Source organism: Trachurus japonicus, chromosome 5 (assembly GCF_045865225.1).
Source record: "Trachurus japonicus isolate A0001 chromosome 5, Traja_1.0".
In the NCBI taxonomy this organism is placed as follows: domain Eukaryota; kingdom Metazoa; phylum Chordata; class Actinopteri; order Carangiformes; family Carangidae; genus Trachurus; species Trachurus japonicus.
Genome location: NC_140911.1, coordinates 1742115 through 1768629, shown reverse-complemented (window position 1 = coordinate 1768629; position 26515 = coordinate 1742115). Strand labels below are relative to the sequence as shown.

The 26515-nt window shown below is 41.2% G+C and overlaps 1 protein-coding gene across 1 annotated transcript in view; it reads left to right on the top strand.

Annotated features, from left to right (window-relative positions):
- The first annotated feature begins 214 nt into the window (after positions 1-214).
- usp4 (ubiquitin specific peptidase 4) overlaps positions 215-26515 on the top strand; it is a 30126-nt gene continuing 3825 nt past the window's right edge. The window contains exons 1-19 of the mRNA XM_085775521.1: positions 215-395; positions 2846-2973; positions 3091-3221; positions 4317-4443; positions 5111-5256; positions 7124-7185; positions 7307-7453; positions 11154-11271; positions 12035-12208; positions 13409-13567; positions 14320-14544; positions 16290-16373; positions 16486-16580; positions 18190-18372; positions 20119-20399; positions 21820-22059; positions 23183-23253; positions 23358-23473; positions 24559-24708. Coding sequence (XP_085631647.1) covers positions 244-395; positions 2846-2973; positions 3091-3221; positions 4317-4443; positions 5111-5256; positions 7124-7185; positions 7307-7453; positions 11154-11271; positions 12035-12208; positions 13409-13567; positions 14320-14544; positions 16290-16373; positions 16486-16580; positions 18190-18372; positions 20119-20399; positions 21820-22059; positions 23183-23253; positions 23358-23473; positions 24559-24708 — 2789 coding nt within the window. The 5' untranslated portion in view covers positions 215-243. The remainder of the gene's footprint in view (positions 396-2845; positions 2974-3090; positions 3222-4316; positions 4444-5110; positions 5257-7123; positions 7186-7306; positions 7454-11153; positions 11272-12034; positions 12209-13408; positions 13568-14319; positions 14545-16289; positions 16374-16485; positions 16581-18189; positions 18373-20118; positions 20400-21819; positions 22060-23182; positions 23254-23357; positions 23474-24558; positions 24709-26515) is intronic.

Here is a 26515-nt window from a genome sequence, read left to right as displayed (position 1 = left end):
AGTCATGAAAATAACGGAAATGCATTGAGTGTGTCCAAACTTTTGACCTGTACTGTAACTATGTATGTGCAATAAAAACAGTAAGGACGTTTCCCATGAGCAGCAGCTGCAGCAGCGCCGCCGCTCTCATGCAGGCTCGTCCCCGTGCCTCTCTCCCTCTCTGCTCTCTTCCCTCCGCGGCTGCGCGCTCCCGACACCGGCGGCACATCCGCGGCGCGCTCCCGACACCGGCTCATTCGCTGCATGATGGCCGAGGGAGGCGGACCCGAGTCGGGCGGCGCGGCAGACTCCGACTCGGAGCCGGTAGCCGCACAGATGCCAGCGCCTTCAACCGAGAGTCAGAAACAGACCATCGGCTCACTCCTAAAAACAACTCTACGGAAGGGCGACGAATGGTAAGAAGGAGAAGGAGAAGAGGAAAGAAGCAGAAGCAGCAGTTTAGTTTCAGCAGCTAGAAGCAGCGCTAGCAGGGTGTTCCAGCAGCTAGCAGCTAGCAGCTAGCGTCAGTTAGCCACCGTTATCCATCCATCCAGCGAGCGAGGGACCGGAAATGCTAACATGCTAATGCTAACAAGCTAAGATGCTAATGCTAACGTGCTAATGCTTAATGTGCGAAAAGCTAATCTGAAATCAGGAAATGCTAACAGGCTAAAGCTAACAGGAAATGCTAACACGCCAATGCTAGCGGCTAGCGACAAGCTAACGGCACCAGTACTGTGGTGTGTTGAAAACGAAACCTAACCGTGGTTGCTTGCTAATAATGTTGAACAAGTTAGCATGCTGAGTTGCTAACTTGACTAGTTCCAGTGCAGCTTTTTTAAAATGTCAATGTTTTGTTTTGTCCTGTTCTGTTTTAATTAACAACTATTTAATGTATTTATGAACGTTTAGATGGAAACATCCAGACATTGTAGATATAAGGAGGAGGCTAACTGACTGACTGACTGACTGGCTGAGCAGCGCGTTAAAGCCGCAGCTCTGAGCCGCTGAAGCCGGTCCTGTGGCTCTGTGTGGCGGCTAACTTAGCTGCAGCTTCTCGGTGCTGCTGGTGTTGTTGTTGGACCAGGGTCGGCCTGGTCCGGTAGAACAGGCCCATGTGGTAGATTAGATTAGTGATCTGGGCCTGTTGACAGGAGTTGATTAAGCTGTGTGGCGTTGCCTACCTGCCTGCCTGTACTGACATGTCAGCTAACATGCTAACATGCTAACTAACATGTAGCTGAAGTTGTTGGACCTGTTAAGTTGGTAGCAACCGGTTTCAGTTCTGTTTAATATGAACTGAAAGCCAGGCCTGGATGGACTGAAGGCTGATAGCTCTGTAAATATATATATTTATATGTACTAGGAGTAGGACAGAATGAAGCAAGATAACTCTGTAAATATATATATCTATATGTGTATTTAATGGGACAGAATGAAGTCAGCTAACTCAGTAAATGTACATGTATTTATATATGTATGTACTAGGGCAGAATGAAGGCAGGTGAGTTTAAGAGAACTCTGTAAATATATCTATATTTATATGTAGTGTTGTTGGAAAGACCACCTATTCCAAGACCAAGACCAGACGCAAAGACTGATACTTTGAGGGGGCCGACACTAAACCAGTGCGAGACCGTTCCCAAATCCATCACTGTCTCCAGTCCCAGTCCTCATAACAACCATGTGTCTTGATATTTACATTTTTCCTCCTCAGCTACAAAGAAAAGATGATTTGACGTAAAATCTAAAGCATATTTAATGTAAACAAAGTTTGGATTGAACAAGAAGAACACAGCACAGAACCTCAACCTGCTGAAGTCTCCTCCCACCGTTGACATTTACCGGTAGATGGTTACACAAATTCCATGACTGCCATTGTAGTTGAACGATCTGCTGTGCTGTAAAGCCATATTGTTGGTCACACAGAAGGTGTTGCTTTTCTATGAAATCCTGGCAGTCTGTGTGCAAAGAGTGTATCAAGTATTTTGGAGAACTGACTGAAGAAGCAGAGAAATTGGTCGGTAGTTATAGAAGTTGTGCTTTTTTTTTTTTTACCACTTTTGAAGATGGGAACGAGCTTTGCCAAGCAGATACTTTAGTACAACTATTTGAATTATCGTAAACGTATTGACTTACATCATATAAACCAAAGTGAGAGAGTGACAGAGAGACATATGTGGTTTAAAAAAAGAAGACGAAGATGTCACTGCAGCTCGACTGAGACCGAGACAAGACCAAGACCTTGAAGATGTGGAGTCAAGACCAAGACAAGTCTGGATTTGTAGTTGATAGAAGTCAGAAACTGTGTGTATATAATATACATATGTATATGTAGTGTGTCTGTACTGCAGTTAAATATTAATCAGCCCTCCGGTGTTCCTGCTGAAACCTACAGATGTTGTAGGTGGAGAAACCAGCTCCTCCGCCTCTCTGTCTCTCTCTGACTGAGACAAACATGTGTCATCTGAGTCTGTTAGTAAATAGATTCTGATAAACACACCGGCCCATGACCGACCGACTGCTGCACATCCTACTATGTGTGTGTGTGTGTGTATACTTGCTAACAAGCCTATTAACCAAAGGAGATCCTCAGTTGTGATGAGATTAAGTCAAACTAGCTCTTGCTGTTACTATATCTGCAAATGCCATGGCAGTTTGTTGTTGCATAATGTTCTGGTGGTTGGTGTAAGCCCGGTGCAGGCTGCAGTGTCTGTCCCCAAACCCCGCACTTCCCTTCCCTCTGACCCCTCGTGTCCTTGCTGCATGAATCAGCTGACCAACCAGGAATACTCTTCATATAGAAATGTCAAATGTTTGTTATTGACCGACTGTCACCAAACCTTGTTGTGAATGTGTGTTGTAGGTATCTAATAGACAGCCGGTGGTTCAAACAGTGGAAGAAGTATGTGGGATTCGACAGCTGGGACATGTACAATGTTGGAGAGCGAAGTCTCTACCCAGGACCGATCGATAACTCCGGCTTGTTCTCAGGTAAAACTTTACATCACTTTTTTTGAGATCAACACCAAAACCCACATAGAGATTCAAAGAGTCGTTTTTTTTAGCCTGTAGGTAATAACTTTTTTTATGTTTTTATTTTCCATAAAGACCAGGAGACTCAGGCCCTGAAGGAGCACCTTATAGATGAGCTGGACTACGTCCTCGTGCCCACCGAGGCGTGGAACAAGCTGGTCAGCTGGTACGGCTGTCTGGAGGGGCAGAGGCCCATCGTCAGGAAGGTAACGCTTCACCTCTGAGGATTTTCTTTAAATTTCAACTGATGACTTAACCCTCCTGTTGTCCTACTGGGCCAAGGATGACGAATGGAAAGAAGGAAGGGACGAAGGGAAAGATGGGAGGAAAGAAGGAAGGGAAAAAGGAAGGAAAGATAGATGGAGGGAGGGAACAGATTGGGTCAATTGGGTCAAAAAGGAAGGAAGAAGTAAGGACGAAGGGAAGGAAGGGAGGGAAAAAGGAAGGAAAGATGGAGGGAGAGAACAGATTCGTTCAAAGAAGGACTAACACCCCGTCCTGACATACAGCGATGCGACAGTGATGCGAGTGAGCGAGCGAGGAAAAGTGATTAGAATGCGTTCAGCGTCCAGCGATGTCGCTCAACCCTGAAACTATCGCTCGCGTTGTCTCTATCTGGACGACATTTCGCAGCGGTGTCCCGCCCCTAAACACTTCTTATTGGTTGATAAGTCCACGCTGCTTCCTGTTGACAAGCGAGTTATCAGAGTGAGGAGAATATGAGAGGAAAAAACACTCAGAGATGTGAAAAACAGCAACCAGGAAATGCTAAGAATCTCAGAATAGCGCCGCAAGTTTGTTTACGTCCCTCGATAATTTGATTGGTTTAGATTCTGAACCAAAAGAATATACTCGCGACAAAATCGTCACGCTGCATATCAGGACACCTTCGCGCCAGTTTTCGTTGCCGCTTCGCTTGCTCGCTGTATGTCAGGACGAGGTGTAAGGGAAAGAAGGAAGGAAGGGGAAAAGGAAGAAACGATGGAGGGAGGAAACAGATTTGTTCAAGGAAGGAATAGGAAGGAATAAGAAGGGAAAGAAGGAAGGGAAAAGGGAAGGAAAGAAAGATGGAGGGAGGGAGGGAACGGATCAGGTCAATTGGATCAAAAGAGGAAGGAAGAAGAAGTAAGGACGAAGGAAGGAAGTAACGGAAAAAGGATTGTGGAAAGAAGGAAGAGAGAATGGAAGGAAAGAAAGAAGGATGGAGGAAGGGAACAGTTTGGGTCCATTTGACCCAGAAGGACGACTGACGACTTAAAGATGTATCTCCTAAATGTCTCTTCCCTCTCTGTCCTCTGCAGGTGGTTGAACATGGCATGTTTGTGAAGCACTGTAAGGTGGAGGTTTATCTGCTGGAGCTCAATCTGTGTGAGAATGATAACATGGAGAACGTCGTCACACGTCACTTCAGCAAAGCTGATACTATAGGTGAGGCGTCGCCCTGAACGTGACTCAAGAGTTGGCACAGTTTCTATACACAGTGTCCAGAAGGAGCTGCAAAGTATTAGGCCTGTAACGATACACCAAAGTCACGATTCGATTCGTATCTCCATTTCTGACCCACGGTTTGATACACAATTTGATTCAATTCTAATTTTATTAAGGTTAAAAAAAGAAGTAGCAAAGCAGTAGGTAGCAAACACTGGATTATTTATTATAACAACAATATATAACAATAGCAATTATTACTAGGGCTTCCCCCAAATAGTCGACCAAGCACTGGTCAAAAAAACTTTAGCCGACCAAGATCTCATCGGTCGATTGGTCACAGGAGAAAAAAAAAACATTTGGAGCCGTGTCTTGTCAAAATTAAGTCAAAATCAATATGACAGAAATATGAAAGGCTATAGGGCTTTTAATTTGAAGGGCCAGATACAGGAAGTCATGACAGTTTTTTGTTGTTATTGTGTTTTCGGCAGGTCCGGTCCCTACTTTTTTTTCCTTGTCAAGAGCGACTTTATCCGATGTGTCGCCAGCCTTAACAATAATAAATTAAAAACAAATAAACTATTCTCTTTTCTCAAACAAAATACTGTTAAAAAATAAACAGAACTTATAATAATAAAGTCTGTGAACTCTTCTCTCCTCTCCTCAGATACTATAGAGAAGGAGATGAGGACGCTGTTCAACATCCCCTCGGAGAAGGAGACTCGGCTCTGGAACAAATACATGAGCAACACGTACGAGCAGCTGAACAAGCCGGACAGCACCGTGCAGGACGCCGGCCTCTTCCAGGGCCAGGTTGGTACTACACACCTTTATTATTCAAATCAGCTGCTGATAACACGTCTTCCTCTTTTCTTTGAAAGAACACACAGCCCAGCACCGCTTCTCACCGAGCACGAGATGCACCACTCACTCAGTGATGTTGAACATTATCTTAATGCAACACAGAGCAATCAGCCCTGCAATAAAACAATTATAAACTGCTTCAATTATACTGAGCAGTTCTTGGTGCGACTGTGCCAGAAAGATAATAACTTTATTTATAGATCAACTGGTTAACGTTTATGGTAGGGATGTGCACGGGTACCCGAGTAGGCAATCTGCTATCCGGTTAGGAATTTATTACCCGGTTAACCTAGGATTTAAAAAAAACGGCACGTTAGAGCAACAGTCTAGTGTCGGATCAAACTACATCATCAGGCCGTGGTTCAGCTTTTTGTAGTGTTAAACAGTTTCGGATCAAGCAACGTGATTTTCTGCTGTGTAAAAGCGTTTTTGGATCGAGCCTCGGACTTTCAAACCTTTTACAATAATCTGTGGTGGTTCCCTCGGAGACGACAGGTGTCATCAGGTCTGGTAGAAAATCTGTTGCTTTCAGTTTAGAAACAGTCTGAAACCTTCCCAGTTATTTCCTGAGACGATGCGAGGCCGAGAGGAGCGAAGGCACCAACATGTAGTGTGGACTAATAAATAAGCACCGCTAATGATTTAAAAAAAAGAAAGAAAAGTTTTCTCCTCCGAGGCAGCCGCGGCATAAAGATGCACATCTGCCCCGTATGTGCATCTTAAACTCCATCTCTACTCTGATTATCCAGCTGATATTCAGTCTGACGACGCTGTGTGTCAGTGATGTGACTGTCTGACGGACAGAGAGCATTTATGCACCGGCTGCGCTCTGTCCATCAGACATGACGTCATTTTATTTTTTATTACAGTAATCGGTTACCCGGGTACGACAAGGTTAGGATACTCGGTTAGAAAATTATTCGAAATGCCCATCCCTATTAATTATACTGAGCAGTTCTTGGTGCGACTGTGCCAGAAAGATGAACTGGTTAAAGTTTATGATGGCGTTGTATTGTACAGGCGATGTCAAGTGTGATTCTATTGGTGTTAATTTTGGCAGCTGTTTTTATATTTAGTCTTAGTCCTGTGTCAAATGTCCTTGTTAGTTTTTGATCCTATTTAGTCTTTATTTAGTCAAGTTTTAGTCGACTAAAAGTCTGAGCATTTTAGTCTAATATTAGTCAAACAAAACAGTTACTATTTTATTCTAGTTTTAGTCAATGAAAACTGCTGATATCTAAATCTAGACATGGAAAATGTTCTGGTTTGCTATTTTATTTTTAAATACACATCTCAGCTTGGCCTACAGTTCTCAACAACACAGGATACAGTTGTGTACACACACACACACACCGATTGCAATCTGCTTGCATTTAAAACTAAATTGAATAAATAGATCTGAGGACGGTGTTAACAATATATTACATGTTGGTAGTCGTCACAGTTAATGTAACATGACGACGGTGCCGTATCGTCATCGTCTCGTCTAAAAAAAGGTTGTTGAGAAATATATATCGTCATAGTTTTTGTTAATGAAATTAATTAACACTACAGTTTATTAGTTTCCTTTTTTTCTTTTTCAAGACAAGAAGTTTCTCATACCTTTTGTTGACCTTTTGTCTTGAGAAAGAAAAAAGGAAACTAATTATTTCATATGGACATAATGAATTTTCATAATACACTACAGTTTATTATCAGTGCTGCATCTATGAAGTCATGACTGAATGCAGCATTTAATATATGTTCATTATGAAGCCTTTTATGCGATGTTGTTTTTATCCTCAGCTCGTTTCTCACTCGGTTTGTTTTCCTCCAGGTGCTGGTGATTGAACGTAAGAACGAGGACGGCACGTGGCCCAGACAAGCTTCCCACCCCAAGTAAGAAATACCTGTTGTTGTTGAATAATGCACTTGTTACAGCGTTTGGATGAACAGAAATCAACTTTAACATTTGTAGTTGTTAATTAGTGAAACTGTCCCTTTTCCCTCTGGTCACCAGATCTAGCACCACCCCGTCTAGAAATTTCACTACCTCCCCAAAACTCTCCTCCAACTCGTCGGCCAGCATCTCGTCAACAGTAGCTAACGGAGACAGCAGCTGTAGCCCCGGATACTCACTCAACAACACCACCTCATCTGGAAACAGGCAAATACTCCTCTTCTTCCTCTTCCTCTTCCTCCTCTTCTTCTGTTTAACACTAGTGCAGCGGTCTTCAACGTTTTTCAGGCCAAGGACCTCCAGACTAATGGAGGGAAGAAGTACTTTAAACAATTATGAAAATTTCTATTATATTAACACACCCTGTGTTCAATACTGAGCTACTCAAACATTACACAGGTCCATATATTCATGTTTTTGTTTTAAAGGTACAGTGAGTAGAGTGACCATGTCATTTATAAACAGACTTTGTTATATCAATAATGTCTGTAACATTAAAGATGGAAAGATAGAAGGAGGGAGGGAACAGATTGGGTTAATTGGGTCAAAAAGGAAGGATGAAGGGAAGGAAAGAAGGGAGGAAGGAAGGACTAAGGGAAGGAAGGAAGGCAGAGAGGGAAAAAGGATTGTGGAAAGAAGGAAGGGAAAAAGGAAGGAAAGAGGAGGGAGGGAATATATTTGTTCAAGGAAGGAAGAAGAAGGAAAGAAAGAAGGAGGGATAGGGAACAGATCAGGTCAGTTGGATCAAAAGAGGAAGGAAGAAGAAGTAAGGACGAAGGGAAGGAAGGAAAGATGGGCTGTGGAAAGAAGGAAAGAAGGAAGGATGGAGGAAAGGAACAGACTGGGCCAATTTGACCCAGAAGGACGACAGGAGGGTTAAGCGAACACAGAAATGAACTCTGAGTGCAGCTTAAATCTCATTTCATGGAGAGGAAATGCGATGAAGCAGCTTCATTACAGCGTCGTGTCCTCGTGCTGCCTCTGGTTAAGAGCACGGCTGCACAGAGTTTAAATACGTTTACTGAGGCTCTGATGGATGTTTTGTTGCTGTCCTCTTCTTTTGTCCGACTCCGGCCGGTTTTATTTCAGGAATTAATGTTAGTGAGATGCGTCGAGTCCAGGCTTCAACACCCGCAGGTCCAGTTCGGTCAGATATTTGTTACTTAATGTTCAGGCCCATTGAGAACTGTAGAAATCCAAACATCGTGCGACTGCACTGCAAAAACTCAAAATCTTTCCAAGAATATTTGTCTAATTTCTTGTCAAAATGTCTCATTTCTAGTCAAAACTAACCTCTTTCCACTTTAAATAAGAATCATCACCTAAAAATGAACTTGTTTTGAGATCATTTCCACTTGTTTCAAACGTATTTTCACTTGAAATAAGTAGAAAAATCTGCCAATGAAAGTAAGTTTTTTGTGCTTGTAATAAGAAAGAAAAACTTGCTCCACTATCAGATTTTTCTACTTATTTCAAGTGAAAATCTGCTTGAAAGAAGTAAAAAAAAAAAAAAAGGGTCTAATAACAAGCTACTTTCTATGTATAACTATGTATGTATGTGTATAAATATACTTATTTTAGGTATAATGAGATTTGTTTTGACTAGAAATAAGACAAATATTCTTGGTGAGATTTTGAGTTTTTGCAGCGTGATCCCAGATCAGATCTCTGGTCTGATCAGCTCAGTAGTTGTTCATAGTTTTGACTCTTTCATTCAAACATTTGCAAGTGAAGAAACGTCACTACACATTTACATCGACACGGAGCAGAAAGAACGAAACCAGACGACGTTCAGTTTCACCGTTTACATGAAGTGATTTTCATTTCTGTCGGTTTAAGAAAAGGTTTATTCCACCTCTGTTTATTCTGATTGAGCTAGGGGGTGGGCGATATGGCAAAAATATCATATCACGATTTTTTAAAAATGAAGTCACGATTTCGATTTCATCACGATCTTAAATCGAAAAAAGAAAAACAGACAATTTAGGCCAAAGAACCTTTCTGAATAGATTTTAATCTAAATAGTTGCAGTTTTGCCAACATGTGCAAACAACATAGTAAAAGGTAAACAACAACACTCTGATAAAGTGGACTCTTGGAACATAAAAGGTAGCTTTCAATAAACATGAAAGTAAAATATTAATGAAGACATTACTGTTTGTTTTATTCAACACAGTCATTTTAACAGGATTTTAAGTATCAAAACACTAAATAGCTGATTGAAAAGGCTCAAATAAAGTAACTGTTGTTCTCTCTTTTAGCAAACGTTGCAAATGTCCTTTGTTTGCGCTTTGCAGCATAGAACTGCAGTTTATAGAATGAGCCCCAGACGATCCTACGATCTCTGCACTTTGGCAGATCGTCTACACACTCTAATCCTTCACCATCTAATATCGTCATATCGCCCACCCCTAGATTGAGCTGTTAATTTGGAGCATTTTCATTCAGTTTGGACTCTAAACTGATTCTAGTCTGGATATCTGGCTCCACATATAAACCCAGCTAGTGATGTCAGACCTTGATAGAAGAAGATCTGGACTCAGATCCCGGTGCAGGCCCGGTTGATCGAGGTGTCTGTTGGGTCTGATGGTGGATGAAGCTGCAGGGAGTCGGTCGGTGCTGAGTGACCGGGGTTTGTAACGGGTCTGAAGGTCAAGAAGGAGGTTTTGACTCCAGCAGAGCGGCAGAATGAAATGAAACGGCAGCAGCACAGAGATTAGTTTCTGCTGAATAGACGGAGACACGTCGTTGGACCTCATTTGCACGTTAGAGCTGGTTCCATGGCCGTCCTGTCGGGGACGACGGCAGCTCAGGATTTGCATTAGTGCGTGTGCAGTTTTTCAAATGAGATCACGAGTGCCGCTCATGACAGGAGCAGGAAATATCAGAGGCTGACAGTGACAGGTCGGTATGTAATGATGGTGTGTGTGCATGTTAAAGGGATAGTTCACCCAACATTGAAATTTTTCACATTGTGTGCGTGTGTGTCCCCATCTGACTGTGTGAAGTGTGTTGTTGCAGCAGCTCCGCATTAAAGCAGAAGTAAGGTGAATGTTTGTGTTAAAGCAGAAGTAAGTGATATATTTGTGTTAATATAAGTCTTAAATAGTTGTATCTTCCGACAGCAATCACTTCTATAGAGTGTTTGGTCTGAAACACGGGTCTGTCAGTCACTCTGCTCTGCTCTGAGCCCAGGAGAAAACTTTTATCGTATCCTACAGTTTTTATCCAATGAGGAGAGAGAACGGCATGCAGGGCTGTGTGTGCAGCCAAGGAACGCCGTGAATGTGGCGACGTAGGGACGAGGACTGTTATGGTGCGTTCAAGGAAACTCGTTTTTTTCCGACCTGTGAAGTGGTACCAGTTCGATCTGGTACGAGTTCACGGGTCAGAAGTTACGAGTGGCCGTTATAGTGACTTTCACCGGTAAAACAGGTCGGAAAAACACGAGTGGGTTGCCTGGAACGCTACAAAGTCGTAAGTTGTGACTTGAAGCTGTAATTTATGATTTCAAAAGCCTGGAACGCAGCATTAGCGAAAACGACCGGATCACTCACTTCTGCTTTAATATAAGTCTTAAATAGTTGTATCTTCCGACAACAATCACTTCTATAGAGTGTTTGGTCTGAAACACGGGTCTGTCAGTCACTCTGCTCTGCTCTGAGCCCAGGAGAAAACTTTCCTTGTATCCTACAACCTTTATCCAATGAGGAGAGAGAACGGCATAAAGGGGCAGTCCTCTCTGTGTGTGCAGCCAAGGGATGCGCCTGAATGTGGTGACGTAGGGACGAGGACCAATAGATCCATGACGAGGGCGGGGGCTGCTAACTCCATCTGCTGACAGGAAGTTAGACAAAACCACCGGATCGCTGACTTCTGCTTTAACAGACTGTTGTGTTTCCTACAGATTGGGAGGCTACAACTCGTACAGCTCCTCCTACAACTACAGAGAGTCCCAGTCGCAGCCCGGCCTCTGCGGCCTCAGCAACCTGGGCAACACCTGCTTCATGAACTCTGCCCTGCAGGTACCAACACCGCCGCTCTGCACAGGGGAAACTAGAGATGGTGCCGATCGATCGGCAACTGATCGGATCGGGCCGATATGATTAAAAAAAAACGATCGATGGGGAAATCCAATCAAAGGTTAAAATCACCGATCCGATCGCATTATCCACTGGAAACTTGTGGATACATACAAAACAAAATACTCCTTAGCTACGTTGTCAAAACAGGCTCGTTACTTGTTTCAACCTTATTGACATATAGATCTGCAAATAAGCGATAGAAAACGATCTTTGTTCCCTTAGGTGTGTGACTCAGTGTCACTCCCAGTAAGATGCTGTAGCTACTAGCGTCTGCTCATCAAAATCCTCTACTGAAGGAAAGTCCAACAATGTGCAGACAGAGCAGGAATATGAAGACTCATTTAACGCGACACATTTAAGTTCACTTCAGAGCCTGTACTTTCTTACTACTTGAGTAAAGGAGTTGAATCGGTACTTCTACTTTTACCAGAGTATTTTTGCATGAGTGGATGAATTAATGGGGAAAAAAAGAGTAAAAAAAATATAAATATTAATAATATCGTCCCATGTGATCGATCGGTTCTGATTGGTAATCGGATCGGTGAGGCTTTAGATGATCGGTGATCGGTATCAGTCCCAAAAAACCTGATCGGACCATCTCTAGGGGAAACAGTCGTCATGGTTTTATCTGTCTGCATCACATCACAGGACCAACAACACCTGTCCTCTCTCCCTCCTCCTCCTCCTCCTCCTCCTCCTCCAGTGCCTGAGTAACGCGTCTTCACTCACAGAGTACTTCCTCAACGACCAGTACGAGGCAGAGATCAACAGAGAGAACCCTCTGGGGATGCGCGGCGAGATCGCCGAGGCCTACGCCGACCTGGTGAAGCAGATGTGGCTGAGCCGCAGCAGCTACGTGGCGCCACGCACCTTCAAGGTGAGTGGCTTTTATTGTTCACAGCAACAACACACCTGACAATACACACTCAAACACAACGCTTCAACGCTTTCTGACAGAGAGCATGTTGAAAAAACAGGTCTGATCTCACTCTTTCTAGAATGTTTTCTTAAATTTTTGAGAAATTTTACCAGTTTCTTTTAGAAAATGTTTTACTTTTTTTTTTATTTTAGAAATTGTACTAGCCTGACAATCCAGACTACATCATTAACATGTCTAGTGTGTCAACGAGCGGTAGACCTCGGCTCAATCCAGGGGGCGGGATGAAGGCTGTCTTTCAAACTGCCTCTGCACCAATAGGGTAGCGCTACGACCAATCAGAGCAAAGAGCAGGATGATGTTAGCCTGACAAGCCAATTAAAATGTATAAGTTAAGTTAAGCCGCCCAACGACTCTCTAAACAGATAGAGCGCTGTGATTGGTCAACACAAATGGTGTTCCAGACTCAAAAAGTTCCTATGGCTCGTTTCTAGACCCACCTACGGAGCAAAGAGATTTGCTGCTGCTAGGGGGCAGATAGATTTCTAGGCTAAAATTGTACCACTTTTTTCTAGAAAAAATAAATAAATAAATTTTTTTCCTTTTTTTTGAAGTTTTACCACTCTTTCTAGAATGTTTTCTTAACTTTTTGAGAAATCTTACCAGTTTCTTTTAGAAAATGTTTTACTTTTTTTTTTTTATAGAAATGTTACCACTTTTTTCTAGGAAAAAAAAATGGGGAAAATTTTTTACTTTAAAAAAAAAAATTTACCACTTTTTTATAGAATTTGTAAAAAATTGGGGGAAATCTTTTACTTTTTTTTTTTTTTTTAATTTTACCACTTTTTTTCTAGAATTAAAAACGAAAGTGGGGGGAGAATTTTTACCACTTCTTTCTAGAAATGAGAAATTGTACCACTTTTTTCCAGAAATTTCTCTACAATATTTCCACAAATTCACGTAATTCACATCAACGTAAACATTGACTAAAAAAGTTATGTTTTTCAGTCTCAGAACAAATATTTGTGTATTTCTGGTGTTTGCTTCAAAATTTTGTCCAATGGGGGTCCGTGGTCTAATTAGTGTCAGTTTAGGGTCCTTGATGTGAAAACTGTTTGAGAACCTACTGGTGTAGTGAGTCTGGAGCCCAGCACAACCGGCAGAGTTAATAAATAATAAAACCAATGTTTTCATGTCCAGACCCAGGTGGGACGCTTCGCCCCCCAGTTTTCCGGCTACCAGCAGCAGGATTCCCAGGAGCTGCTGGCCTTCCTCCTGGACGGGCTGCACGAAGATCTGAACCGGGTCAAGAAGAAGCCTTACCTGGCCCTGAGGGACGCAGAGGGCCGTCCAGACGAGGTAACACACTCTCACACACACACACACACACACACTGCAAAAACTCAAAATCTTTCCAAGAATATTTGTCTTATTTCTTGTCAAAATATCTAATTTCTAGTCAAAACTAAACTCTTTTTACTGAAAATAAGACTCATCACCTAAATATTAACTTGTTTTTAGATAATTTTCACTTGAAATCTAACCGTGAAAGCAGATTTTCTTGTGCTTGTAATAAGAAAGAAAAACTTGCTCCACTATCAGATTTTTCTACTTATTTCAAGTGAAAATATGCTTGAAATAAGTAAAAATTGTATAAAAAGTCAAAACTAAACTCTTTTTACTTAAAACAAGACTCATCACCTAAATATCAACTTGTTTTTAGATCATTTTCACTTGTTTCAAACTAATTTTCACTTGAAATCTGCCAGTGAAAGCAGATTTTCTTGTGCTTGTAATAAGAAAGAAAAACTTGCTCCACTATCAGATTTTTCTACTTATTTCAAGTGAAAATATGCTTGAAATAAGTTAAAAATTGTATAAAAACAAGTTAATTTCTATGTGATGAGTCTTATTTTAAGTATAATTTGATTTGTTTTGACTAGAAATTACATTTTGACTAGAAATAAGACAAATATTCTTGGTAAGATTTTGAGTTTTTGCAGTGTGGTCCAGAACTTTCTTTTGAGGCTTCACATGACCACCGTCCTCCCCTTGTGTTGAGTTTTCTAACTAACTGAGTTTTCTCTCTGTGTGTCTTTGTGAAACCTCAGATTGTTGCCAAGGAGGCTTGGACAAACCATCGCCTGCGTAACGACTCCATCATAGTCGATATTTTCCACGGCCTCTTCAAATCCACCTTGGTGTGCCCCGAGTGCTCCAAGGTGTCGGTCACCTTCGACCCGTTCTGCTACCTCACTCTGCCTCTGCCCATGAAGAAGGACCGGACCATGGAGGTGTTTCTGGTGCGGTCGGACCCCCAGTCCAGACCCACACAGGTCCGTCACAGTTTTAAGATCCTCGATAGGCGATATGTTACTGTTATGTCCTTCCTGAAACTGGAACAAACTAAAGTATTTTTGAGACGGTCATCGATACATTTTACTCCCATTGTCGACCATTCATTTTGTTATTTGGATCGGCTCTTTCAGTAGTGCTATGTTCTGATCCTGTCTGCTGTTTTACCGACTATTTGACTGTTTGATGACTATTTGATAACTGTTTGACTATTTAATGACTGCTTGATGACTATTTGACGACTGTTCGATGCTGTTTTGACTATTTGATGACTGTTCAATGACTATTTGATGACCGTATGATGACTTTTTGACTACTCGATGCTGTTTTGACAATTTGATGACTGTTTGACGACTATTTGATGACTGATTATTTAATGACTGTTTGATGACTACTTGACGACTATTCAATGCTGTTTTGACAATTTGATGACTGTTTGACGACTATTTGATGACTGATTATTTAATGACTGTTTGATGACTACTTGACGACTATTCAATGCTGTTTTGACTATAGGATGAGTGTTCAATGACTATTTGATGACTGTTTGACGACTATTTGATGACTATTTGATGACTGATTATTTAATGACTGTTTGATGACTACTTGACAACTATTCAATGCTGTTTTGACAATTTGATGACTGTTCAATGACTATTTGATGACTGTTCAATGACTATTTGATGACTGTATGACTTTTTGACTATTTGGTGACTATTCAATGCTGTTTTGACTATTTGATGACTGTTCAATGACTATTTGATGACTTTTTGACAATTTGATGACTGTTTGACGACTATGTGATGACTGTTTGACAACTATTTGATGACTGATTATTTAATGACTGTTTGATGACTACTTGACGACTATTCAATGCTGTTTTGACTATAGGATGAGTGTTCAATGACTATTTGATGACTGTTTGACGACTATTTGATGACTGTTTGATGACTATTTGATGACAGATTATTTAATGACTGTTTGGTGACTACTTGGCAACTATTCAATGCTGTTTTGACAATTTGATGACTGTTCAATGACTATTTGATGACTGTTCAATGACTATTTGATGACTGTTCAATGACTTTTTGACTATTTGGTGACTATTCAATGCTGTTTTGACTATTTGATGACTGTTCAATGACTATTTGATGACTTTTTGACAATTTGATGACTGTTTGATGACTCTTTGACGACTATTTGATGACTGTTTGACGACTATTTGATGACTGATTATTTAATGACTGTTTGATGACTACTTGATGACTATTCAATGCTGTTTTGACTATAGGATGACTGTTCGATGACTATTTGATGACCGTATGATGACTTTTTGACTATTTGATGACAATTTGATGCCTGCCTATGCCAACCCCACCTTCACATACATGTGATGTATATGATGTGTGTACCAGTAGTCCTGCCTTTTATAGTAATTTATATATTTGCTCATTTATCTATTTATTTATATAAGACTACGTGGCATTTCATCTCCTAAACAACACTAAACAATAAGCAAAATTCATAAATAGTAGGAAGTTAGTCTCAGTCTTAACTTGATCAGACCAGCTGAGCAAGTTAACACTTGGACAGACTTTTACTTATTAAGTTAGTTTATTTTTTGTATCTATTTATTTATTTTTCCTTTTTTTTTTCTTTTCTGCTTCTCATATCAAGAACGACTGTCTGATGCCGATGTTCTGTGTGTGTTGTTGTTGTTCTGCAGTATCGAGTGGTCGTCCCCAAACTGGGCTCAGTGACAGACCTGTGCAGCGCCTTGTCCAAACTCAGTGGAATCCCTCCAGAAAACGTTCGTGCTTCACTCCACTCAACAGTTTTCTTCTCCTCTTCTTCCTTCGTCGTTGGTTTTCAAATGGAAATAAAAAGTTTTAACGTTGCGTCGTCTCGTCTCTCTCTTGCAGATGGTGGTGGCCGATGTTTACAATCACAGGTTCCATAAAATCTACAGACGAGACGACGGCCTCAACCAGATCATGGAGAAAGACGACATCTTTGTGTGAGTCTGGTTGTTGAGTCGGTCGCTATGTTTACTGAATCCTCTTTACTCATCTTTCCATCCTTTTTTGTAAAACTGAAATGAATATAAAGTTACAGTTAGTAACTCACAAAAATACAACCCAGAATGAATTTACATTGATTACAAACAGTCTCAATGCACAATCCATAACAATAAGCTACATTCAGCTTAGCTTAGCATTTAGCAAACTATATTATCACAGTTATTGTGTTTTTGGCAACACTTTACTTGAATACAGGTTCATAAAACTGACATAACACTGTCATAACCATGACTTAACAGCTGTCATAAACATCAATGAATACTTATGACAGCTGTCGTTAAGTGTCATTCGGTAAGTTATGTCACTTTTGATGCAAAGTTGACATTGTTTGAGATGTTCCTTGTTATGAGAACTTGACATAAAGACAATTTACACTGTCATAGCAGAACTAATTGCCCAAATTTTTGAATTATGTCAAGTTGTCAGAACAAGAACATCTCAAACAATGTCAACTCTGCATCAAAAGTGACATAACTTACCGAATGACACTTAACAACAGCTGTCATAAGTATTCATTGATGTTTATGACAGCTGTCATGTTATGGTTATGACAGTGTTATGTCAATCTTATGAACCCGTATTCAAGTACAGTGTTACCGTGTTTTGAAATCCAACTTAAGAATTTTTAAATGATTTATATGCTCTGTTGTAAACAGATACACAGAAAAACAAAAACAAAACTTAACAAGCAAAGGCTCTCCAAGGCACTCACGTAGTAGAAAAGAGGAGAGGAGCTGTCTGCCTGACCGCGTGGAGAAAGAATGACTGCACTTCCTGTAACTTACGGTCACATGACCTTAACTGACCAACAGAGATGGACAGAGTACTCGACCCCAGTACTTGAGTAGGAGTACAAATACTACTGGTCAAAATTTACTCTGTTACAAGTAAAAGTAGCTCAGTCGACATGTTACTAGAGTAAGAGTAAAAAAGTACTTGCTTAGTATCCAAAAATACATGCTTTTAAATGTACTTTAAGTAAAAGTAAGAGTAAATGTCTTATTCTCCACATCAATGAATGACTCTAATAGTTTGTAAATGAATGTAAGGAGCTTTTAACTCTTGTTAGTGAGAATGAACTCTTTGCTGCTCAGCTGCACTGATGTGCTGCTTTTAGGGGTTAGGGTTTCCTTCACAGACAAACACAGCTTGTGTCCAATAGGATTTTAGAAAAAGACCTGAAAGTAACCAGTACTTTTCAGCCAAGTTCCTACTAATTAACTCCAGTAAAAGTACAAATATTTGTCTTGGAAATGTATTCAAGTAAGAGTAATAAGTACCAAAGAAATCTAATACTCAAGTAAAGTACAAATCCTCTGGATATGTACTCAAGTACAGTACTCAAGTAAATTTACTCTGTTACTGTCCACCACTGCTGACCAATAAGAAAACACTTAACAATATAGTCTCTTTTATAATAGATCGCAACAAAATAAGACTAAAATGACACATCTAGAGGCTGCAAAATGTGTGCCATGACAGTGTGTGTATCTGTGTGTAACGTGTTGTTGTGTGTTTAATGTGTTGATGTGTGTGTGTCTGCAGGTATGAGGTCCAGGAGGAGGACAGCGAGAGGATGAACCTACCTGTTTATTTCAGGGAGCGCCACTCCAAACACGCGGGAAGCTCCACCAGCACCATGCTGTTTGGTCAGCCTTTACTCATCACCGTGCCCAGACACAACCTCATCGCCGACGTCCTGTACGACACCATTCTGGAGAGGATCGGGTGAGGAGCCGCCCTGTTTCTACCCCTTACCCAGCCTAGAAATCTATCTGCCCCCTAGCAGCAGCAGATCTCTTTGCTCCGTAGGAGGGTCTAGAAACGAGCCGTAGGAACTTTCTGAGTCTGGAACACCGTTTGTGTTCACCAATCACAGCGCTCTATCTGTTTAGAGAGTCGTTGGGCGGCTTAACATTTTAATTGGCTTGTCAGGCTAACGTCATCCTGCTCTTTGCTCTGATTGGTCGTAGCGCTACCCTATTGGTGCAGAGGCAGTTTGAAAGACAGCCTTCATCCCGCCCCCTGGATCGAGCCGAGGTCTACCGCTCGTTGACACACTAGACATGTTCATGATGTAGTCTGGATGGGCAGGCTAACCCTAACCCTCACCTCTTATTAAACTACAAAGAACTGGATATGTAAAAGTCTTGAGCCAGACAAGCGTCTTTACAGCAACAAGCGATTTAATTTAGAAACTTGGTTTCTTTTTTCTTTTTTTTAAAGTATTTTTTTTTTTTTTTTTTTTGGCTTTTCATGCCTTTATTTGATAGGACAGTTGAGAGTGTGACAGGAAATGGGAGGCAGAGATGGGGGGAATGACATGCAGGATAGGGCCGTCCGACGCGGGACTCGAACCGGGGCCGCCTGCAGCGAGGACTATAGCCTCAACACATGGGGCGGGTGCTCTACCAACTGAGCTAAACTCCGCCCCTAGAAACTTGGTTTCTATTATAGAAACAAAAGTTGTTTCTCCTTTAATGCGAGAAAAAGACTGATTCAGGCAACTTTTGTATCAATACTTGACTATGGTGATATCTTATACATGCATGCAAATCTCTCCTCTCTGAAAATGCTGGATTCGGTGTATCATGCAGCATTAAGATTTGTAACAGATTTAGGTTTTCGTACTCATCACTGTAGTCTTTATGAGAGTGTTGGCTGGCCTTCTTTGTACAATCGTAGATGGGAACACTGGTATTGTTTTCTTTATAAGGCCATCCTGTGTGACTTGCCTCCTTATTTGTGTTCTCTCTTGGTTCCTAAAGTCACCACCAGAAGATGTAGTCTCAGGCACGATAGATTGATAATATATACTATTCCTCGTACACGGACTGTCTTTGGGGAAAATGCCTTCAAAGCATTTGCACCCTCGTCCTGGTATAAATTACAGAGTCATCTTAAATTGGATTATCTCCCAAATATGGAAGATTTTAAAGCTAGGATCAAGGACTATTTGACTACTGAGTGCACATGTTCTCTCACCGAACGCAGCTGGTGATTATAATGTATTGATGTGATTTGCTGTTACTGTTTTAGCTGTTTTTATGTTTGTTTTGTTGATGTTGTCTAAATGTGGATGTACTGTGCTGCTTTCTTGGCCAGGACCCCCTTGCAAAAGAGATTCTGAATCTCAATGGGATTATTCCTGGTTAAATAAAGGTTAAATAAAAAATAAATAAATAAAGGGATAGTTCACCCAAAATTGAAATTTCACTCATTATCTCCTCCCCCTCATGTGGACTAAGGGCTGGGAGTGGAAGTGGAAACAAACCCAATGACAGTTTGTACCGAGCCGAACCGATGGATTTAAATGAACCTCGGGACAGGAAACTTAGTGCAGTGATGTGAAAATGAAAACTTATAACCACAGATCTCACTTCTCCATGTGAGTTCTCTCTTGTTGGTTTGATGTTGGTGTCAGTTGACTCATCTCCTCCTCCTCCTCCTCCTCCTCCTCCTCTTCCTCTGTAGGCGCTATGTGAAACACTCCCAGAGCCCCAGCAGTGACAGCAGAGCTTCGGCCTCGGCCTCGGCATCGTCTTCGGCCTCAGCATCGGCTTCGGCTTCAGCTTCGGCCTCGGCGTCCTTCGCCAGCTGCAGCAAGGCTCCTGAATGTTCCACGTCGTCCGGTCTGGGCGGCTGCGGCAGCCCGCTGTCGGACGGAGCGTCGTGCAGCGCCAGCGCCAGCGCTAGCTCCAGCAACGGCAGCAACCACTCAGGAACCTGCAACGAAACCAACGGGCTGTACGACGGTGAGCACCGGCTGGACGCCAGCATCAGCATCACAGCCTCTACTCATCACTATGACATAATAATATATAATTCACTATGATATAAATAATATATAATGATAATTAGGGGTTAAAAATCAATTCACATAAGAATCGTAATTCTCATTTAATACGATTCAGAATCGATATAAAATGTCCCAAAATCGATTTAAAAAATAGAAAAATGAAACAAATCTGCTGCTGTCGGCCTCCATTTCCTTAGAATTTAAAAGGCAGCATGTTTAACTGCACTATTTTTTAATAAAGAGGCACTTTTAATTTGCAATATGTGAGATTGCTTTTATGCAACAGTTTCAACAATTCCATCTCAGCATGGATAAATGTTTAAAACTCAATAAATGTGAAAAAGAAACTTTAGTCGTTCTGTCTTGTAAAGCAGACTGGAGTAGATCATGAGGATCCTTTGCACACCGACAGACTGAAGCAGAAATCATTAGGAATCAAATCGTTTTGAATCAAAAATCGATTTTGAATCGAATCGTAGCCCCAAAACTCAGAATCTAATCTAATCGTGAGACAGTGAAAGATTCCCACCCCTAATATTATATAATAATAATAGTCCAGTTTGCACGGACAACTTTAAAACAGACGTTCATCTCTGTTGTTGGAGTCAAACTGTGGAATTCTCGATGTACTGAGAGATCTCAAGATCTCAAGAAAATGCTAAAAGAAAAAACAATTACAACTTATGACAAAAGTAATTAATGATTCACAAACTCTTTTTATCAATGCAAAAATTTCAGATTGAAACTTTGTTGCTCAGTGACTGACAGATTAATCAGAATGATTATGTATTGAGTGAGCGGCAGGAAATAGAAGTTGTATCTTCTCCCTGCTCCTTTCCAACCAGGGAAGATGAAAGTTAGGGGTGGGAGAAAAAAATCGATTCACATAAATATCGCAATATCTTTTTTGACGATTTTTTTTTTTCAAAAATTGATTTTTTTTTTTGTAATTTTATTTTTTATTTTTTGAATTTTTTTAAATATTGTGCAATGTGCATTTGTTCGCCTTTTTTACATCCAGAGAGTCCAGGTTTTGAAAAGGGTTGAAGTTCACTTTATAATGGAGTATGTTAATTTATAGGCTCCTACAGTATTTGTGTGCAGATAAATGTTAAAAATGCTAAAGACTAAAAATCAAGAGAATCGGCAATATCGTAGAATCAGAAATTTAAATCAAATCGCCATCCAAAAAATTGTAGAAGAATCGAATCGGGAGAAAAGCGTATTGTCCCAGCCCTAATATAAGTGTTTTGGTTTGTTTATTGGGAAAAGTTGTGAAAAGACCTCGGCTGGAACAAATAGAAGAAAGAAAATGAAGTGTAATAAGATGAAGCACGGTGATGAGATGTGGTGTGTGTGTGTGTGTGTGTGTGCAGGTGAGGAGGAGGCCATGGACCACCAGGTGAGTCCCGAGCCGGAGAACGGTCAGTCAGAGGAGGAGGAGGAGGAGTCGTCCGACCTGGAGAACGGCTCTAAAGGAGACGCAGCCAAGCTCTGCTCCTCCTCCTCCTCCTCCTCCTCTCCAGCCAAACTCTTCACCTTCAGCATCGTCAACTCCTACGGGACGGCCAACATCAGCCCGCTGCCTTGTGACGGAAACGTGCTCAAACTGAACCGTGAGTGAAATTATCCGTTTATTCCCCCTCACTGTTTGAATCTCTGCTGCAAAAGCTCAAAGTCTTTCCAAGAATATTTCTCTTATTTCTTGTCAAAATGTCTCAATTTTAGTCAAAACTAATCTCTTTCCACTTAAAATAAGACTCATCACCTAAAAATTAACTTGTTTTTAGATCATTTTCACTTGTTTCAAATTAATTTTCAGTTGAAATAAGTAGAAAAATCTGCCAGTGAAAGCTAATAAGGAAGAAAAACTTGCTCCACTGTCAGATTTTTCTACTTATTTCAAGTGAAAATCTGCTTGAAAGAAGTAAAAAGTGTCTAAAAACAAGCTGCTTTTTTATGTGATGAGTCTTATTTGAAGTATAATTAGATTTATTGGTGGTTTTCCGGTGTTTCTGAGACTTGTACAGCAAGTAGGCTACAGTGCAGCAACGGTGGTGATATCAGCCTCGATCGACGTGGAAAGAGAACGGGTTGAGACCGGTTTTCAAATGAACGGGCGGAGCGTCTAGCGCGACGGACGCGATGGACGCGAATGATCCAAAATGACCAAGCGGCGCGAATGAAGCGTCTGACTCGATTGTATACGCGTATATCGCGTCCGGTGTGAACGCCCCATTATGGCAGTGTCATGTCACTCTTATGACGACACCTTCAAGTAAAGTGTTACCGATTTATTTTGACTAGAAATTAGACAAATATTCTTGGTAAGATTTTGAGTTTTTGCAATGTGCAGCTTCTCTGTGCTGACTCCTCCTCCTCCTCCTCCTCTTCCTCTTCCTCCTCCTCCTCTTCCTCTTCCTCCTCCTCCTCCTCCTCCTCCTCCTCCTCCTCCTCCTCTTCCTCCTCCTCCTCCTCCTCCTCCTCCTCCTCTTCCTCCTCCTCCTCTTCCTCCTCCTCCTCCTCCTCCTCCTCCTCCTCCTCCTCCTCCTCCTCCTCCTCCTCCTCCTCCTCTTCCTCCTCCTCCTCCTCTTCCTCCTCCTCCTCCTCCTCCTCCTCCTCTTCCTCCTCCTCCTCCTCCTCCTCTTCCTCCTCCTCCTCCTCTTCCTCCTCCTCCTCCTCCTCCTCCTCCTCCTCCTCCTCCTCCTCCTCCTCCTCCTCCTCCTCCTCTCTCTGCAGCTCACTCCACCGTGGCCATCGACTGGGACTCGGAGTCCAAGAAGCTGTGTTACGACGAGCAGGAAGCAGAGGTGAGTAGGTTGATGTCCGTCTGCTGCCGACAGGAAGTCCACACACGCCCGGTGTTTAAATAAATATCTGTGTAAATTGTTGTTGTTGTTGTTGTTGTTGCCAGGCCTACGAGAAGCACGACAGCATGCTGCAGCCCCAGAAGAAGAAGGCCACGGTGGCTCTGAGGGAATGCATCGAGCTCTTCACCACCATGGAGACGCTGGGAGAACACGACCCATGGTGAGGGTCCACCCGGTCCGGTCCGGTCCGGTCCAATCCGGTCTACACTAGGCTTCAATTCCAGTAGTCGAGACCAAAACCAGTACATTTCCACGATTCTCGATACTTTTACAATACCACGATTTAAAAAAAAAGAAAAAACAAGAAACCATGTGCTTCTAAATTCATTAGGCTACTTGATACAACAAAAAAACAGTTTCACATCACACTATCTTGTATTTAAAGTCCCCCTCCCGTGACCCTTTTTGGTCATTTTAAAACCAGCTCATTAGCAATGCATCTCTGGAGGGTGAAAAACACGATTTTCATGGGAGTGGGTCTTTAAAGGGATAGTTCAACATTTTGGCAAATTGGCCCATTGCCATAATCGCTATAGACTGCTTGCTGAAAAACTGTCCCTGAAGGCAACGCACATCAGCGATTTTGCATGAATTTCCCTCTAAAACAACTCTGTCTGGTAATTTATCGTTATCGAGGCGAACTGCTCAATATATCGTGATTTTGATTTTAGGCCGTATCGGAGACAGAAATAATCCTCCATGTCCTGTATTTTTGTTCGAGCGGTGTGCACCATTTAAAGAAGTAAATTCATTTGTACTGAAATCAATCAATACAATCAAGATCTTTAAGTACCACAAACAACTTTTAATTTGAGTAACAAAAAAACCAAGCCAACACTATAGCAACACTAAACTAGTTCCATTCGATGGATCAAAACATGTGTCAAATGTTTCAATAAATGAAATAAAATAAAAGGAGGCTAACAAACGCTGCAAATTTTACCACATTGTTTTGATGACTGGATTTTCAGCCAGGCCCAAATAAAATAATAATAAAGATACATAGAAGTGATTAGACGTAAAGTTTCCAGCCGAGTCTCTCTTTGTTTTAGGAGTTATAAAGAATCTCACTTCTTCCTTCCAATGAACTCTCTGTGATCTTGAGTTTGCTGCGAGTTTCCATCCAGATCTCCTCAACATAAAACCAACGTTTTATTGTCTTTTTTTGTGTATGCATGATGAAATATGAAAGGTCCAGTTGTATTGTTTCCTCCATGTGTCTGACGTGTGTCTTCTCTCCTGCAGGTATTGTCCCACCTGTAAGAAACACCAACAGGCCACTAAGAAGTTTGACTTGTGGTCGCTGCCTCGGCTGCTGGTCGTCCACCTGAAGCGTTTCTCCTACAACCGCTGCTGGAGAGACAAGCTGGACACCGTGGTCGACTTCCCCATCAGGTACAGCGCTAAGCCCCGCCCACTCACCTGGGTCATAGACTCACACAGCTGCAGAGTCATCAGGGCTTGTTTTAAATGTGTTTATTAGGTTCTTTTTATTATGATTTCTCATGGTTCACAGGGTCATTCACAACAATCTACCGTTCTCGTCCATTCATCTGTAAACTACAACTGAATCACGTAGCATAGTAATATATAGATATGAATGATTGGTCCTCCCTCAATAATATAAAAGGTGAAACTTATAAAATACAAAAGTAAGAACTAAACTCCCTAGAACAGGAATGCAGGGCTGCACATTTATGATACTAAAAAAACACAGATACAAAAGGGTTTAAAAGGGGAAAAAGACGTAAAACATGGGATTGTAGAAACAATGTGACATACATAATCCATTCTTTCTGTCTTAAAAATGTCCTAAATGATGTCGATCCACTCGTCCACCGCAGGTTTTTCTAGTTTTAGCCACTTCCTCGTTATGGCTTTCCTACGTGGCAACATTTAGGAGTTCTACCCTCAGAAAATGTCTCCTCCAATGACAAATATTTATTTCAGATTCTAAGTATAATGATACTTGACATGACAAAGGGAGGATTTGGGCATTAAGTCAGACAGCAGAGTCAACATAAACACATCATACATAAAAACATAAAGATGCTGCTGTAGGAAATAAGGAAAAACATTTTCTATTAAAGGGTTTGACCTTTTATCTTAGACATAATTGAGACATTTTGACCAGTTTTTCTTTTAAAAAATCAGTTTGGTTCTTTAATTTGAATGTAATTCTCTCCATCACACTTAACTTAACTTTTATTAGTTTATTTCCACAGGGACAGAGCACATTAACTGACTTTACTGTGAATGTATCCGTATTAGTTTTCACTGTCAACCTGTAACAAAACAACATGTACAGCAGCAGCAGTGGTTGAAAACAACAGACCTTTATTACATTGGACTGGAAATAAAAACACATACAGCTCTGGAAAAAAATAAGAGCCCACTTTCACAAATGTTTCTTGAAAGCATCTCTACATGTATGACAGTCATTCTTTTCTTTTCTTTTTTAAACACCAACACAAGCACAACTCATTCTCCTTAATGAGACACTGATGAGGTCATCACCTGAACCACATCTGGTTTTTATAGGAAGATTATAAAAACCACTGCTGGGATTAAACATCGACATTATCCCACAAAAACTGGTTTATAAACTCTTCCTGAGTTCAAATATTCTTGCTGTGTTGTTTAGGAATAAATATCAACATGTTTTCTTTGAGTTATTATTATTCAAGGTCTGAAAAGACTTGATATTTTTTGTTATTTAGACTAGTTGAGTCATTTTCAGCCAATAAAAGCTCTAAATGACAATATATTTATTTCAATTTTGGGAGAAATGTTGTCGGTAGTTGATAGAATAAAACAAAAAAAATAATAATTGAATTTTACTCAAACACACACCTATAAATAGTAAAACCAGAGAAACTGATCATTTTGGGAGTGGTCTCTTAATTTTTTCCGGAGCTGTACATGTAGTTACCGTGTTTCATTACACATGATTAATCTTCCTGGTCATGTTGCTGCTCAGTGTGAGGATGTGTGGACACTAGAGGGAGCTGTGGAGCGACACACACACACTCAACAAACTGGTTTAAGTTGTGAATGAGGAAATAATTCAGAGAGAACAATCAGCCCAGTGTCTCCCCTGTCGTCTGTCCTCTCCGTCCTCACCCGAGGCCGTAGAGATAAAAGCTGCAGCTCGTCTCAGTGAGTTCAGAGTGTGAATCATAAACCAGATCTGATCTGATCT